This window comes from Sitodiplosis mosellana, unplaced genomic scaffold (genome assembly GCF_009176505.1).
Source record: "Sitodiplosis mosellana isolate CC-2019 unplaced genomic scaffold, AAFC_SMos_1.0 Smas_scaffold_61, whole genome shotgun sequence".
In the NCBI taxonomy this organism is placed as follows: Eukaryota; Metazoa; Arthropoda; class Insecta; order Diptera; family Cecidomyiidae; genus Sitodiplosis; species Sitodiplosis mosellana.
Genome location: NW_022595303.1, coordinates 428,114 through 445,317, shown reverse-complemented (window position 1 = coordinate 445,317; position 17,204 = coordinate 428,114). Strand labels below are relative to the sequence as shown.

Here is a 17,204-nt window from a genome sequence, read left to right as displayed (position 1 = left end):
GTGTGTCGATGCCACAGTGATCTTTAACCCATTCCAACAAATATTGTAGTTTTCGTGGATTACACTTTTGCAATGAAACGTACAAAATGTTTCTACCCACGTCCTTCTCGTGTGCCAATACCAATTCTTTTAATTCGTTACTTTCAACGTGCTTTGCCATGAAGCCTAATATTAACTTGAACATTTCATCATTGCACTCCCGTTCACCATCTTCATTTCTAACTGCCGCGAATAACGAAGATTCAACGATTTCACCGTCGACCAATCGTCCTCTTTTAATTAAATTCATGAGGGTGTCGATACCATAGTGATCTTTAACCCATTCCAACAAACATTGTACTGTTTGTGGATTACCTTTTTGCAATGAACAGTACAAAATGTTTTCATTCTCATTATCCTCTTGGATTATATTTTTCTTTATCACGGAATTTTTATCTGGAAAATGTTTGTTGAAAAGGTTCGATACAATTTTGAGAATTTCGAACAAATGTTCACGTATCAGCCCATGTATGATGGGAACATGTTTTGTTAAATTTTGGATCACTAAGTTTTCTGCGCCTTCTGTTGGGCTAACATAAATGGAATTTTCCTTTTTCAAAGAACTATTGAAGAATAGTCGATTGATTCTGAAATCGACATTGCGTATTACCGTTCCTAGTAGAAGTTTCTGTACTTGACAATTATTCCAATTCTTGGTTATGTATTCGTTTAAGAAATATTCGGCAAAACTGCGATGAATGAATTCAAGTTCGTCTCCCTTTAGAATTAAGAGTCCATTTCTGGCAATTACTTCTTTCGCATTTGTACTCCTTCCAAGTATATCATATTGATATTCCGACAATTTATCCAGTTCTGGCAATGCCATATTTTCGTACTCTTCAATCAGAAGTTTAACAGCCAATTCGCGATGAATAGCACGCGAAATATGTGCAACGGTTTTTATGTTATCTTCAACACCGGGCTTTCCACAATCTTCATTATCTTTCTCATCAAATTTTATCTTGAATTTGGATTCTATGAATCGATCGTAAATATCAAGTGCCTCTAAGCCGTCTAGTATTTCAAAATTATTGTCCAAGGCGACATCGATCAACATGATCAGATGCAGTGGAACTTGTAAAAAATCGTAATATCGAATTTTACGTCTCCATGCTTCAAGTATATTCCATGAACAAGTTGAGAAATTTAATTCCCCTATGGATTTTATTAGTTCTTCGAGTTTGTCATCATCGTATGGTTGATAAAGTCTCTTAATTTCGGAAACCTCTTTGATAAAGTGGTAATCTTTAATCTTACCAATTGTTTGAATAATCTCTTGAATCTCATCAATTGTTTGAATAATCTCTTGGGATGACCTTCTACTAACATTGCCATGATTATCTTTATAAGATCTTAAATGCCATTTTAAAAAGTCTGCAAAAAATTTTTCTTGGTCTTTATAATTCAATGGAACTAAGCTAAAAGAGGACGACATCAAATTAACTTCTAAATCTTGTTTCACATGGACTCGAGTTGTGATCACAAGTTGTTTCACGTCACTTTTTTTTAGGGCTTTCACCATGTCAATCACTTTGGACTTATATGTTGGACTAATCTCATCAACTGCATCGAATAAAAGGGCAATTTTGGGTTTTCTAATCTCCGACTTGTTCCCTATTTCATTCCTAAGACCCAATTTGAAAAGTTTTCGCTGCAATATGTTGATTGATTCATTTGCATTGGGTAATATCATATTGGCCAAGAACTCTATTGCTCTTTCAGTGTCTGTCTGATCAAAATTGATTTGCCCCAGATTGATTTTATTTTTTTTACTTGCATAATCAAGCAAATTGATCCGCACAACCCACATGTGATTCTCGAGTCGTTTTATCTTTCTCGCTAGACTTGTCAAAACCGTAGACTTACCCACTCCCGAATCATTCGCGATAATAATTATCTTTTCGTCACGTTTTAGTAACTGCTCTTCATTAACCGTAATTTCATGGTTTCTGACCTTTCTTTGTAATTTTCGTTCAATATACAAATCGTCCACATAACCAGTGGATGAAAAGTCATCTTGACTGCCTATCTGAATTATTTTTGATTCTTCATTTTCCAGTAATCTCGATAAGCTGTATAAGCCCGATATCATATTGCTTGGCTGAACCCTTATCTATGAGTTCATTAAACTCAGTTTCCGTTCCTTGGAAGTTAACTTTTCTTTGCAATAATTTGTCTTGCGATTGGTCATTCAAATCTTTAAAAGAAGTATCATCATGTACAGATGTATATTTAAGTTGTCTTCTACAATATCCAGCATAATCATTATTTGTCGCAATGAAAACCACTTTTCTTGTTTGATTACCTTTCAGAATGGTTCTAATTTCATCAAACAAATCCAATTCTTCATCTTTGTTTCGGTGTTTATTCTGACATTCAATCACCAAGAGATCGAACGATTTCTGTTCTTTATTTCCCTCTTGTTTCTGTTTCTTTTCATTTAAAGCTCCAAACGACCGTAGAACATATTCTTGTGTCTGATGGCAGAGCAATGATCGTAGGCGCATAAAAATTAAACTGTCTTTTTCATTGTATTTTCCAGTGCTGATCAAAGTGCGATAAACTTTAATCGCACTCAATCGTGTGTTTTCAGTAATTAGATAAAAGATTTGTTCTTCAGAGTCTATTGATAGAAATGTTTCTAGTTCTTCAATATTTTTATTGAATTCAATTCCAATTTTTTTGAGCTTCTCTGGGTAGACAAAACTGATACCGATATTAATCAGGTTCGAAATTTTTACATCCATTTTGTCAAAGAATTGTTTTGCCAAATTTCCTGTATAAAACTCGGCCGTTCCACGATCGTAGCTTTTAAGAAATTCGAGCATTTCTTTTTCAAAAGAACTGGTAATCAAATGGGTATTTAATACATTATATTGAACGCTCAGTTCCCCTTCGAGAAATCCACTCAAATCTTTTTCATCTGGGTAATTGATGACGAAACGAAATTTATCCAGAAATGTATCAACGTAACTCTCAATACTTTTCATGCCCAATGCCATTTCGATGATGGTTGATATGTTCAAAATCCTATTCTCTAAATATTTACTCAATTTTCTTTTCATCTCTTTGATACTTTTGCTACCTCTTTTAATATTGTAAAATGTCTGTTTTCCAATCGTGTCTCTTAGTTCTGGAGGGATTTCTCCAATTTGGTCAATGGGTAAATCATCATTGTTGGCATTTATCGACTTAATTAACTCTTTTAGATCGATAAGCGTTTCTAATTGATTCTCAATATTCTGTTCAGATTTTTGCCTCTCAAAATCCTGTACTATTGTTTTGAAAATCGTTTTCATTTTATTAGCTTCAGTTTGTAGCTTATTTATAGCTTCACTTATTTCCCTTTCTTGTTTTTCTTTCCTTAAATTTTCGATAGCTTTCTCCATATTTGTTACATTCCACTCATTTGTGGAGACTTGCTTTTTTTCCATTTCCTTTTGTAGTTCAACCATTTTTTTGGCTGCCTTCAGAACTAATGTTTTCTCCTTAGAATTTAAAATCGTAGCATTCACTTTTTCAATCAAGTCCAACATTTCACAAGCTACAATATACTTTTCAATGAATTCAAAATCTTTAATTTTTTTAATTTCTTCAATGTCTAATGCTTTGAGTCGAATATACGAAGCAAACATGTCGATTAAACCACTCTTCGCTTTTTTCTTGATTCGGAATTTTTTTGCTTCGAAACCGTTTTTCTCAAAGCCTAGTATTTTATCCTCCTCTAAGCTATTTCCCTGTTCAATTTCTTCATAAAAATATCCCTTCCATTTAGTTTCAAGGTCATTGCCATCTTTATCAATGAAATCGAAAGTAGTATTCGTTATGATTATGAAATCTTTCAAAACAGCATCTTTGAAAAGATCTTTGTTTTTAATTTTACAAAAGGACACAAAATATTTAGATAAAACAAAATTATCATTATCTGAAGTGGTGATTAAGTCGTTGACAGTGATCTTCGCATCAAGTTTGTGTTTAGCTTGTAGAAAACGCCATGTCCATTTATTTATTTTTGGATCTTTATACCGAAACACAACATCATCAAATTTTTCGGCCGCATCCATTTCGGTTGCCAAATCAAATTCGTATTCAAGTTTGTGTCCACGATTCAAAAATAGCATCAACAGCTTCACCTGATATACAATTCCATGCAGGCTCGTCTTTAAACCCGAAGTATCGTAAACACTTAAACCATCTTCCGTTGTAGAACATTTTGTAATATTGGTTTCATTTTCATTTGCAGTATTGCCAGATGCATTGGTGAAAGTGTCAGAAGTTTTTGGATCTGTCTGTACACCTTTTTTTGCACGTTTTTCGATAGTTTCGTCTTCATTTTTTACACTTGTATGTCGTTTTGTCGAAGTACTAGGTTGACATTCCATTGGATCCATGTTGTTTCAAAATGGTTTTCTTTCATCAAAAATTAATATTCAGGCAACATCCCACGGTCGTGCATATACGATATTTTGATTTTTCTTAGCAATTTCAATATGTTTCTCTTTACACAATTTCACACACTGAATCATCCATCGAAAACTGATTGTGGCACTCTAGCTATAGATACAAAGTTGATTGTCTTTGAAACACAATCTGCATCACTGTCTATTACATTCACTAATTTTTATATTCCTACGGATTTATCTTTTTTTTTCAAGATATACACCAGGCTGCTATTTTAGTTCTGGTTAATTTTTTTTAATGACTTCAACGATAAATCCATCCGGCAATATTCTGTCAATTTTTCTATGTAAAATATGGAATTTGAAATAGTAGAGCGCCACTACTGGAGAACGGCAGAATGCGAAAGAAAAAATTTCAAATTTGTTCGCGTTCAAATTCACTCCGTCATATTCATTCTTGTTTTGATGTCGAAACAGTGAAAAAAATAATAAAAATAAAGAACCTCCGAAACGATTTCGGTATCAAAATTATCCCGAAAGAGGCCCCGCATGTCCATACCAACAAATCAGACTTTATACAACACATGTACAGACGAATCCCCACTCTTTTCACAGTTGCGACCGATGTGAACTGTGGCTGAATGCTATTGCATCGCTGCTATTGCGAGTGTATATTGATCAACAACATACCGTTGGGTTTTGGTTCTCAATTATAAGATTTCAAATACTTTACACTCGCACACACAAAGCAACACGCTCAAAACATGTAAACACCGATACGGTGTCTGTATGAAATCAAATAAAAAAAACTTCTTTCGAAGAAATTCCTCGTGACGAAAGCGAACACAAAACAGCTGATATCAATTTTAATAAATCATTTCGGAGCGATTTAGATTTGCTTTTTTTGCATTCTTCCAACTAATTTCAGAATCGCTCCGAAAATTGATATCAGCTGTTTTGTGTTCGCTTTCATCACGAGGATTTACTTCGAAGGAAGTTTTTTTTATTTGATAAACATTTCCATTAAACATCAATTTGGTCTATTTCCATGGAAATCAAATTGGAACGCACTAATAGTGATGATCAAGTTCTCCATTGTAATGTTGAATGCAACGAAAAATAATTTCCGCTTTCACTTGTCGTGTATTGTGTCATTCGGGCTGATTCCATTAGAATGAGTTCAATTCACAGCATTGCCAAAGGTCAAGAATATTACTCAAACAGTATACTATCACAACGAATGTCTGTGTTGAACAATATTATTCGTCAATCAGGCGGCTTAGAATCAATTCAGTGTCCAAAATTTGTGTATAATATGCGTTATTGCCTGTGGGCACTGCTCACAATCGACTATAGTACAAATCAAGAGATAGACAATGAAAGACGAAAACATTTCTGGAGAAATAATTATTACATGCGCATGAGATAACGATGTCATTATTATTCACTTTATCAGCGGTAGCAATGATGACAAGCAACAACTGATCCGCTGAATGAAAACAGCGTATTAGAAAAACCGCCAAACAAAACGAGACACAGCGTTTTTTCTATCAAATAAAAAAACTTCTTTCGAAGTAATTCCCCGTGACGAAAGCGAACACAAAACAGCTGATATCAATTTTAAAAAATCATAACGGAGCGATTCTGAAATTAGTTGGAAGAATGCAAAAAAAGCAAATCCAAATCGCTTCGAAATGATTTTTTGAAATTGATATCAGCTGTTTTGTCTTCGTTTTCGTCATGAGGGATTACTTCGAAAGAAGTTTTTTTATTTGATATCAGTTGTTTTGTACCCGAAATTTTTTTCTTTCAACAAAACTAAATACACTTAACAAACACAAAGTGGTGTGTATTGAGCCAAAGAAAATGAAACATGAAATGTTGTAGTTAAAAATCGTTTTGATTTTTTCATGAAAAGTACTTTTTTGTGTTCTTAGTTGATTGCGTGATATAAAAAGACTTGGTGAAGGGATGGTATCCGGAAGAATTTTATTCATCTGAACGCAAAAACACTTTGGTTATGATTTTGCCGGCAACAAAAATGAGTTTTAGTTGATTTTTGTCGATTTTTCATGTTTTTTCCAACTTCTAATGCCTATATTTCGAAAAACAGAGTTTTGTCAGATTTAAGCTATATGTCAAATTTTAGCTCTAATTTGGGGCTACATTTGAGGCAATTTTGAAAAAAATCGTCGGAGCCGTTTTCGAGAAAATGGCCGATTTATGCAAGGCCAGGTGACAATTTTTTTGGTCTTCTGCCCATAAGACCATGCTAACTTGATTTTTTAAAGCTCAAATAGGTGCTATTTTATAGCTGGTCTTGAGACCTTTCCAACGATACCTAAAAGTCTGAAATCGGTTGACAGGGTTAGGCACAGTAGCCATTGGAAGGAAGGCCATTTTTTGAATTTTCAAAGGCCGGCCAAGACCAAGATGGCGGCCAAATCAAAAAGTGGCGAAACAAAAAAGTCTTAGTTTTTGATATAGTTCAATGCCTGAAAGTTTGAAAAAGATCGGACAAAAACTACGGACGAACGTACACACAGACAAAACTATTATCTCAGAATAATTGGTGGAGACGCCAAAGAAAATTTTCAAATGGCTATAACTCATGAACTGATTGTCCGATTTCGACGTTCTTGGTTTTGTTGGAAAGGTCTCGACGAGAAGCTTCAGAAAAACTATGTTTTGAGATGACTGGGCCGCGTCCACCCTGCGGTAAATGGCAAAAACTGAGAATTACTCCAAATTTTTAAGTGGCCATATCTATGGAGACGGTTGGTCGATTCCCAAGTTTGAATGCATTTTCTGGGCCTATGAGCCTAAGGGCTTTTGGACGATACTTCATTCATACCAGATGGTCTCTTAGAAATTAGAAAAAAAGTTCGAAATTGCGTGTATATATAGGCGAGTTCGACTTTCAGCACAGAGGTGCTTTCGTCACTCGCGTCGGCTGTCGCCGGCTGTGATACTGCGTTTCATTTTTCTGAATTATTTGTGTTGGTGCGTCGTACGAAAATTGTTAGATGCTACAATATGACTTGTTGCCTTTTCCATACAACCATGAGCAGTGAGCATCACTGTGAGCAATGGCAATACAAATAAATAACTATTCATTTCAATACGTATTGGTCATCCTTCACTCAAGCGTCGGTTATACCGTATTACGCACGCACATTGAAGTACGAAAGAGACAATCGATTATATTGCACTATCGTTTATCTTCTATATTACGCATCACTATAGATTCAATTCAATTCAATTTATTTCACCGCCAAATACTGGCTGAATTTAGGAATTATACATTCATTTGGTTAGTTTACAATTGTCAATGGGCAATAGGTCATTAGGTTGGCAATAAAGAATTTTAGGTATTAGATGTTAGATGTGAGGTAGTAATTGTAGGAAGACACATTCCAGAATGTATGGATAGCAAAATAAATAAATAAAATTCAAAATTTAAAAAAAAAGATGATACAGAGAGAAATAGATGCCGAAAGATATAATGAATGCGAACACTACATTGGTGTTTGTATATCTCTGTGCGGGGAAGAACGTAAAATCTGTGTAGTTGTTGATGTTTACTAAAATGAAACACGAATCGGACACTAAAGCGACCTCTGAAAAGATTTTTTTCGTTGGGCAGAAATCGATCGGTTTTTTACGGAAGTACTTTGAAATAAAATAAAATACAATTTAAATTAAATCCGCACACATTTTACATGTTTCGTTGTTTATCATATGATTTCGCAATATTTCATAATATTTCGTCACCATTATGGATTATTGCGAAATCATACGACAAACAGCAAAACATGTAAAATATGTGCAGATTTAATTTAAATTGCATTTTATTTTATTTCAAATTTATTTTTATTTTTTTTTTTTCACTGTTTCGACATCAAAACAAGAATGAATATGATGGAATGAATTTGAGCACGAACAAATTTAAACTAAGTGTTGTCATCACTCTGTACCGACGCCCTACAATTGTTCGCCCTTTCGTTATCATAAGTGATTCATCGTGCGGATGAATCATAGAAACGGAACGAAAAAGAGTGTAAACTTGAACGTCAGTAACACAAAACAATATTTTCTTTTCTCAAAATAGTTCAATACTTCTCTGTACGATTTTCACAACTTGAATTAATGCAATTTAATTTGTTTCACATAGTAAGCACCATTTATTATATTTTGGCCTGATATTGAATGAAAGACTCTATTTTAAAGACAACTTTTTTTATTAACGGTTAGAGTACGAATGATCCTACACTACTGACATTGAATACAATGCGACTACTGTTAATTAGTATAATACGGCAGCCCAACTGACAGCTAACGTCAGTCGAGCTATTCCGGTAACGTCTCGATCTACTGGAATGCTTCCAGTGGATCGAACGCCATCTGATGATCAATGGTCACAGCCAATTGCATGTGTGTGATCTGTGCCACAATGTCAAGTAGCAACTGCAACCATAAAGTTGTTTCTTCCACTTATACAGTTCTAAAGTTTGTGTGTTGTGAAATTTTCTGAACAAACGCGTAATTGAAAACTGGTTTGATGAAAAAAAAAACTGACATTCAATCATGATTTGAGCATTGAAATAGTATGTATATATCATATATAAGAACTTCCTATTAAACGGACATGAATCATGCTCAAGAATGAAATAACAGTTTGAGAATTGAGTTACGCTCCTGTTTGTGGATTTACCACTCAAAATGACTGATGTCATTCTGAATGATGCTAGAACGCTGTATTATCACTGTATACGTAGTTCAAAAGTATATTTCGCTTACTCAGCAGCGAAAATACACTCTCTGGTGTAATCAAATAACATCTAGAGATTGTTCATTTAATCAATATCGTCATTAAAATGAAGCAATATATAACAATTTTATCACCTAACATCGTTGGTCAGAATTCAAAAATTTATTGGATCAAATCAGTTTTATGGTAATTTTTTAATCTATCCAGACAGTGATAAGTGATTTGGATGCAGTAATAAAGAGTCTGGTGTCGATGTTTGAAATGTTCATTCAAGTTAAAGTCACGGTCAGAGGTGGATTTGTGAAACTTAAAAAATATTCGATAAGAATTTGTGCACTTCAAATCAAATGATGACAAAATGACAGTTGACGATGAGGTGTACGATATTGAATATATTTAGAAGGACATTGGCGGTGCGTAAGTATTCGTTTCGTGAACCGAAGAAGAAAATTTCATTTCATGATAATGAAACAAATAATAAATGTATAATAAAAAGCCCCACCGTTGTTCAGATTCGGTAAATATCAAATTTACAACTATTTTATGTTATCGTACTCAATATTTCTGGCTGGCTTTTTGGTACTGGACTGTGTGTTTGCCACACTAAGCATTGATCACAGGTAGGTCACTAATTAAATGAGAATTCAGATAGAAATGGTCTTTTTGACACTTGACAGCTCTTAAAAAGGTGCAAAATAGATGAATGTGATGACGCAGACATAGGAGATGCAATATTCGAGCCGAACTGATTACAATATTCAACTCCGTACATTAATGGCAAACCCGATTCGTTTCATCGTTACGCGATCCCCAAAAGTGTTCGCAATCAAAATGAATACGTTTGTGATATTGATTTATCTAACCGTTACGACTTCGGTACACTATGGCAATGGAACATTGATATTTCGCACTGATGAAGTATCCATTGTCAATGAGGTAAGGCTCTCATTCACCCAAGTTTTTTTCATGCATAACAATTTATCCCATGGGTCAGGTAGCCACTGCTTTGATCACAGCATATCTACATTATTACCAGGTATTTTTTTTTTAAATTTCTTCGTCGAATTCTTTTTCTCCAATTTTTTGGCACATAAAATTCAATGAATCTAGAATTAATACTTATTGTAAATCCAATTTTTACTTGTAATTCAAGTGGCTCCTAAGAGTGATTGCCCTGTTTGGTTTCGCAACGTTTCCATTTTTCTGGATATTGCCCGAGAGTTTCCGATGGCTTTTGGTGCATCGAAAGCATAAAAAAGCGGTAAAAATGATCGAAAAAGCAGCCAAAGTCAATGGATTAACACTTTCCCCCAAAGACATACGACATAATCGCATCGAAATGTAAAAATGGAAATTCCGATGAGAATTCCAGTAAAGACAACGTGACTGTCAAATTTAATTCTGCGATTCTTGGATATTATCACAAACTTTTCGTTAGCCGCTCGCTTAGCAATGTGCACATTTTGTCTAGGGGAATATCACGCTTAAATTATTTCAAATATTTCAAAAAAATCCAATTTATCTCTAAGAATCTGTCGTATGAAATATGGTGGATATTTGTGAATACGGCGGAATATTGTGGATTTTTGTGATTATGAATGATATTTGAATGTATTTATTCGGATTTAATGCAAAAAATCTCAAATATCTCCAAAATCCACAAAAATCTGATTTATTTATTCGAAATAATCGAAAATATGTCATACAACTAATGTTTATTTCAAATATCTCAAATATCTCACAAGATTCAGGAGCGTGATATTCCCCTAGCATTTTGTTGGATTTCATCCACATTGATAACGTAAGTTTGATTGAAATTGTTAATCTCTTAGTTAATCCACTTTCTCTTCTTTCCATTTAGATATGGTGCGTCAATACTGTCGGTGTCAATGCCAGGGGACAAATACGTGAATTTTATGGTTATCGCATTGACTGGTATGCCAAGCATTCTTTTCACATACACAATGTTAAAGTACATGAACAGAGGATGGGCTTTGTCCATCTCATTCCTAATGACTGGAATATCGATTCTTGCCTCAAAATACTATTCCTGGAATGCGACGATATCGTTATTAATTTTCTTTTTGGCCAAACTTGTTATTCATCATTCGTTTACGTCTCTTTATGTGTACACAAATGAAATGTGGCCGACAGTACTCCACCACAGAGTTGTAAGTTTGTGTCTAATGATCGGACGTATTGGATCGATTACTGCACCACTTTCTCCGCTGCTGGTAAATAGATGATTACAAATGTGTGCAAATAATAACCATTTTTGTTGTTCATTTGGGTTTTAGGGAACTGTACTTGAAATGCTGCCATTCTATTTATTCAGTGGATTTGCAGGCCTATCAGCTATTATGATGTTGTTTTTGCCAGAAACGTTTCGACAAGAGAAGCTCCCCGATTCAATTGACGACATCAGAAAAATGAAAAAATAAAAACAGTACCAACACCAATGAACAGTGAAAATGTTGTATCGGCGGGTCGACTCGAATCAATTAAGATTGAATGACAGGTCAACGATCTTACAATTTTATCTTTTTATCAATAACACACGATAGAAAATGCAAACGACTGCAATGTAATGAAAGTAGGACACAACTCGCCGCTGTAAGATGTTAGTTATGTACACTCTACATACCATCAGTGTACTCATTTGCGGTGTTCTTTATTCAAAGTGAATAATGTACTTCTGTGTCTCTTCGGGTGCGAGATGATGTTTTGAAAACACAAATTATTATCTGAGCAACGAGATAAACATGAGGTTTTCAGTATAGCATGGTCTACCATTTGCGCCATCTTGGTCAAAATAGCGAATGGTTAAAACAGTTATCTCTTATCTCTTATCAGTTACACGAAAACCGTGAAGAACCACGACAACACAAGGCATACCAACATACTCTACTTAAACGCCAACGAAACCATCAGAATACATACTCGCCTTTTCAAAAATATAAATCGAAGAAAAAACATACATGAATTTTTCATTGATACACAAGGCTAACCAAAATCTTTACGAACGAATTCCGTGATAAAAATAATGTTTGGGCCTAAAGCATTTCATATATTAATATATTTGATCAATTTAATGAAAGAACAATTTATGAATGAATATAAAACTTTTGCATATAAAAAATAAAAATATTATAGAAAAATGTATAAAAATAGTTGAATTTGTTCGTTTATTGCTTCGGCATGAAGATGTGTAATCAGTAATAATTAGCTGACCAATCGAAATGATACTCATTTTTAGTTCCATTCAAATCATAATACTTATTATAAAAAGCACTTCGATCCAACTACACTCTCTTTTTCAAGCTACCCATTAACTTTTCCAATTTCATAGCCTTTGATAGATCGCCGTTGATTTTAAGTTTTCCAGACATAAATGCGGACGTTGCTTTTAAATTGCCGGAAAACATGTCGAAAAAGTCTTTTGAATTCATGGTCAAAGTGGCTTCAGGTGTAACACCACAATCACCCTTTCCACAGTTGCCACTGCCGTCCTTTAAGTTGAGGAACCAAATGCCGGCTTCATCACCCTTTACATTGAAGTGGTAGATGGCATTCACTTTTTGCACCAACTCCTTGCTTAAATGACTTTCGATTTTCTTGAACAGTCCTTCGACTTGTCCAACTCCAACGGCTGCATTCCCCGTCTTTTTGCTCTCGTGCTGACTCGAAATGTCATTCAAATTGGTTGGAACGTCTAAAAATCCATCTGGGACTAATTTGTCAGCATTCTCCGGATAACAAGCGTATTGTAACAAATCGGTGACACCGTTTTCCTTCACAATATCTTCGTCGATGTAGAAATTACCGGTGGTTGTCTTTGGGTCACGGCAGAAAATTCCATACGCAGCATCTGCAACGATTTCTGGCTTTCGTGAATATAAACTGCTATCTTCACCCAGTAACATCTCCACGGCTGCAGTGGCTATAGCTGTTTTGGGCCACAATGCATTCACACCGATTTCACCTTTGTACTCGTGAGACATTCCAAGCACACACATCGACATTCCGTATTTGGCTATGGTGTATGCGACGTGTTTGCCAAACCAAACCGGGTTCAAGTTGAGTGGCGGTGACAAGTTTAAAATGTGGGCTTGGTTACTCTTCAGCAAATATGGTATGCACTCTTTGGACCTGGAATGGAAAACATGAATGATTAGGTGAGATTTGATCAGAATATTTACATTTGACATTATCCGTTCAAATATTCCCATTGAACTCTTTACTCACACAAGAAATGTGCCACGAGTGTTGATGTTGTTCATCAGGTCGTATCGTTTCATATCCGTCTGAAGTGTTTGACTCAATGAAATTGCACTAGCATTGTTCACTAGAATATCGATGCCGCCGAACTATTCAGAGAAAACACACAAAATTGGTGATTCGATCAAAGAATTAGGTCAATGTGTCTTTTCCATTAGTATCAGATGTTTGATCGTCACTAAAGCCTCGAATATCCAAATAAATACCTTCTCAACAGCTGTTTTTACCACTGATTTAACTTGTTGTTCATCTCTCACGTCCAAAATGAGTGGTAATGCCTTACCGCCGGCTTCTTCGACTATAAAAACCAAAGCAAACATTAATTTCAAGCCCAGCTTTCACTTGGCCTATTTAATTCAATTCAAATGACTTACTCTCTTGAGCTGCTGTGTAAATAGTTCCAGGTAATTTTGGATGTGGCTCTGCCGTTTTGGCTGCAACTACGATATTTGCACCATCACGAGCTGCCTTCAAAGCGATCGCTTTACCAATTCCCCGTGATGCTCCAGTTATCAATAGCGTTCGGCCAGCTAATTTTCTGTTGGCAAATGATTTCAATGACAGTCACACAAAACATCGAATAAAAATGAGATCAAAACAAACCCAGTATTTATCATTTTCAGCTGTATAGCAATGCACCGTCTCTTCAAAATGAACCAAATCAATTGAAAAATATAAAATGTAGCGTAACACTAAAATTTATCAGTTTTCTCTGAATTTCTTCAAAGTTCAAAACACCGAGCAGATTTCACTTGATAAACACAGCGGATACGTCAGCACACATTGCAAAAATGACGAGTTTGTTAGTAGTTGTGGAATTGTTTTCAAATTTTACTTTGATTGTATTGTATCAGCTTGTGAATTTATCAAAGTGAAAGTGCTCGCATGTCACTTGACTTTGACAGCACCGGCAAATTGAATGACTGAACACAGCGACCTTCGACGGTGAACATGGGAACTGAAGCGACTTCTGTTTTTGGTATAGTGGTCTAAATGGATTCAAATGTTTGAAATCGACAGTTTAACTGTGGGAAATGAATGTTTGATAGAACGAATAATGAAAAGGCATTTGGTCAAGAAGTCCATTGGACATTCTTATTTCTTTATTGTTTAATTTGATTCGTTTCTATTTAATAATGTATTCTGTTTCCCTTTTTCTTCCTTCTTTTTTTATTTTAAAACTATTTAAGTTGATTAATTGAGTTTGAATGAAGATTTCATCCTCGATCCAGATTCAAATTCATTGACTTCACCATGGTTGCTGCATCCACAATGTGTTGATGTTAGTCCAAAGCGATTAAATTTTTTCCTCAGTTCCAAACTTCGTTCGAATGCCAAAACTGACGATTGTTTCTGATGCCGGAATGTTTTTGATAAGAAACGTACCGTTTATGTGCTCAAGTTGAAGTGTTTTACTACCATATTGTCCAATTGGCAAAAACTCTCGCAACTTCTTTGCATTGTCTGATGCGCATGAAATCGATGAATATTCATCTAATTCAAAGTCTAACAAAAAATTATGAACATCGACATTTTCATAGACATAAAGTGAGACTTTCATTTTTGAAAAGGCTGGTACACTCGTTTTTATATCGCCCGAATTGATGTTAGTAAATCGGTTAATATTTTTGGTAAATGTATCATTTTGGCCAAATTCTGCACCAATTTGCACTTTCGATATGATAAACGGAATGTCAATTTGATTGTCCGCGTTCACAGTGAAACCTTTTGTTTTTTCAATTCTGATCATATTTGTACCCGTATAATTCTTCGACACTGAAATGTTGCCCTGCAATTCTTGCTCTTTGGTACTATTGTTTACGACATAACAGTGTCTTTCAAGAACGATATCTGGGTCTTGTTTCCGTGGATCTCCGTTGCGGCGTTTTTGATGCAGCTTTTTCAAGACTAAATTTAGTTTAAAGTCTTTGAAGTCGCAATTTTGAACGGCAGAAGTTTCGTAAATGGCTTGTTTGATTGAATTTAAATCCTCTTCATTGGAACTCGGCAAATTGACATCTCGTCGAATTCGAAATTGCGTATCAATGACCTTCGAGTCGACATCTCGCTTTGCCACATGAAATTTATTAACTGAAATCGAACGAAACGTGCTTAGATTGAAACTAATATAATTTATAATTTGAGTTGAACTGCAATTGAACAATTGAAATTTAAACATTTATGTTTAAAAACCATCAAAAAATGGAAAAAAGAGAAGAAAAAAATGGAAAAATAAAACAAAAACCAATTAAACCGTAGGAGTATTATAACTGAAACCCAAATGCAAAATATTGAATTTGTTTGTTTCGTCTTAAGAAATGTGAAACTACAAGTACCTAATTCTGCTCTTTATTTTTTTTTTACTTCATCAATTTCATTAGACTTACCGTTTGGCGATGCTGCATTGATCAGAACAAATGTAAGTGATTGAATGAGGAAAAAACTGAATTTTCGTTGAATCATTTTTATTACGAACGATAAGTTGTTGGGGCTCTGTGTATTGTGTAGAGAACAATGTGCAAATAAATATTTTTTTAAATGAGAAGAACTCGAACTTCTAACAGTTACTCTCATTCAGTTAAGAACTGCGTTTCGAATGGAATGCTTTCATCAAAATACGTGGCTATGAGCTATTTGTGTCAGTATGTACCGTACTATATTGTACAATTTACAAGGTCGTTGATATCACATCGTATCAAATTTTTGTTTGTTGAGTGATTAACAGAGGGGTTTCCGGATATTTCAACCTCGAAATGTGATAAAAATGATTCGAAACAAACAAAAACAAACGAAGAAACACTGTTCTGGTTAGAATATGTTTTAATTTAAAGTTTTTGTGGAATAGAACGAAACATACATAAAATTTCATGGAATTTTTATCAGAGCGTGTTATGAGCTAATGTCAGCCGCACTAACTAACGTCAATTGCTGATACCATCTGCTGACGAGTATGCGTTGCGTTATATTTCAACGCATTTGCAATGTTTCTGGTTTTTCTGTTGCTTTCAGAGGCGATTTCGTGTCTGTAATTCGTTGTCCGTTTTCGTTTGCCTTGTCTTTTGCCATTTTGTAACGTTTGCTTTGAACACTTGTTATAGTACACTTGCCCTCGCATTTTATGTGCGTCTGCACTCATTAATAGCTGACGAGCTACTGATGGACAATGGTACAGCTTATTGGTGATTGTTATTTTCTATTGATTTCCATTTTTTTCTCCGACAAAATAATGAAAAAGAATGTAATAAAGAAGAAATTTTGAACGTAGTATCAATTAACTTTAAAGAGAAACACAAACATCGATGGAAAAATATTTATTGCATTCAAATAGATTAAAACGGAACATCTCGCTTAGACAACTCCTCGAATGAGTTCATCTTTATACGGTTGTCCAGGAGCGAATGCATTGAAAAATCGGGCAAATAAATGGCCACAAACAAGGATGCAGCGATCAAAGCGATAAAAAAAAATAGTTTTTCCAATCCGTTTCGAGTTCGAACGTTTGCGTTGCCAATGACGGTGCAATACATTTCGAAAAGGCAGCACGAAAAGCTCTCTCCTCCAAGACCAGTTTGACGTCTCAAGAAGAACAAAATGATTGTGCCCACAAAAAATGCTACTAATAAAATCCAAAGGCTTGAACTTTCCCAAAAATGAGATGCAATGAAACTGTTCCGCGGCCGAGGGAAATCGACACCATACACAAAAATCACTCTTGG

At 34.9% G+C, this 17,204-nt stretch overlaps 4 protein-coding genes across 6 annotated transcripts; 1 reads left to right on the top strand and 3 right to left on the bottom strand.

Annotated features, from left to right (window-relative positions):
• Positions 1–1,976: 1,976 nt before the first annotated feature.
• Positions 1,977–5,901, bottom strand: LOC129570622 (uncharacterized). Its single transcript, XM_055450314.1, has 2 exons — positions 5,511–5,901; positions 1,977–4,782 (listed from the first exon to the last, which is right to left on the bottom strand). Exon 2 carries the CDS (start codon positions 4,428–4,430, stop codon positions 2,088–2,090), a length of 2,343 nt encoding a protein of 780 aa, XP_055306289.1. The 5' UTR covers positions 4,431–4,782; positions 5,511–5,901; the 3' UTR covers positions 1,977–2,087.
• A 3,314-nt stretch (positions 5,902–9,215) lies between these two features.
• Positions 9,216–12,378, top strand: LOC129570628 (organic cation/carnitine transporter 2-like). 3 transcript variants are annotated; one of them, XM_055450323.1, is made up of 3 exons: positions 10,036–10,146; positions 11,072–11,444; positions 11,508–12,378. In XM_055450323.1, exons 1-3 carry the CDS (start codon positions 10,124–10,126, stop codon positions 11,649–11,651), a joined length of 540 nt encoding a protein of 179 aa, XP_055306298.1. In that variant the 5' UTR covers positions 10,036–10,123; the 3' UTR covers positions 11,652–12,378. The 3 variants fall into 3 exon arrangements, 1 of the variants encoding a protein (XP_055306298.1); XR_008688144.1 differs by lacking the exon at positions 10,036–10,146 and adding an exon at positions 10,562–11,011; XR_008688145.1 differs by having other exon boundaries at positions 9,216–11,011; positions 11,072–12,378.
• On the bottom strand, positions 12,257–14,379 carry LOC129570623 (hydroxysteroid dehydrogenase-like protein 2). The gene is made up of 5 exons (XM_055450315.1): positions 14,092–14,379; positions 13,863–14,026; positions 13,695–13,786; positions 13,456–13,577; positions 12,257–13,359 (listed from the first exon to the last, which is right to left on the bottom strand). Exons 1-5 carry the CDS (start codon positions 14,103–14,105, stop codon positions 12,513–12,515), a joined length of 1,239 nt encoding a protein of 412 aa, XP_055306290.1. The 5' UTR covers positions 14,106–14,379; the 3' UTR covers positions 12,257–12,512.
• Positions 14,380–14,562: 183 nt separating this feature from the next.
• LOC129570626 (uncharacterized) lies at positions 14,563–16,683 on the bottom strand. Its single transcript, XM_055450318.1, has 2 exons — positions 15,876–16,683; positions 14,563–15,579 (listed from the first exon to the last, which is right to left on the bottom strand). The coding sequence occupies exons 1-2, from the start codon at positions 16,060–16,062 to the stop codon at positions 14,786–14,788; spliced, it is 981 nt and encodes a 326-aa protein (XP_055306293.1). The 5' UTR covers positions 16,063–16,683; the 3' UTR covers positions 14,563–14,785.
• Between the last annotated feature and the right edge of the window lie 521 nt (positions 16,684–17,204).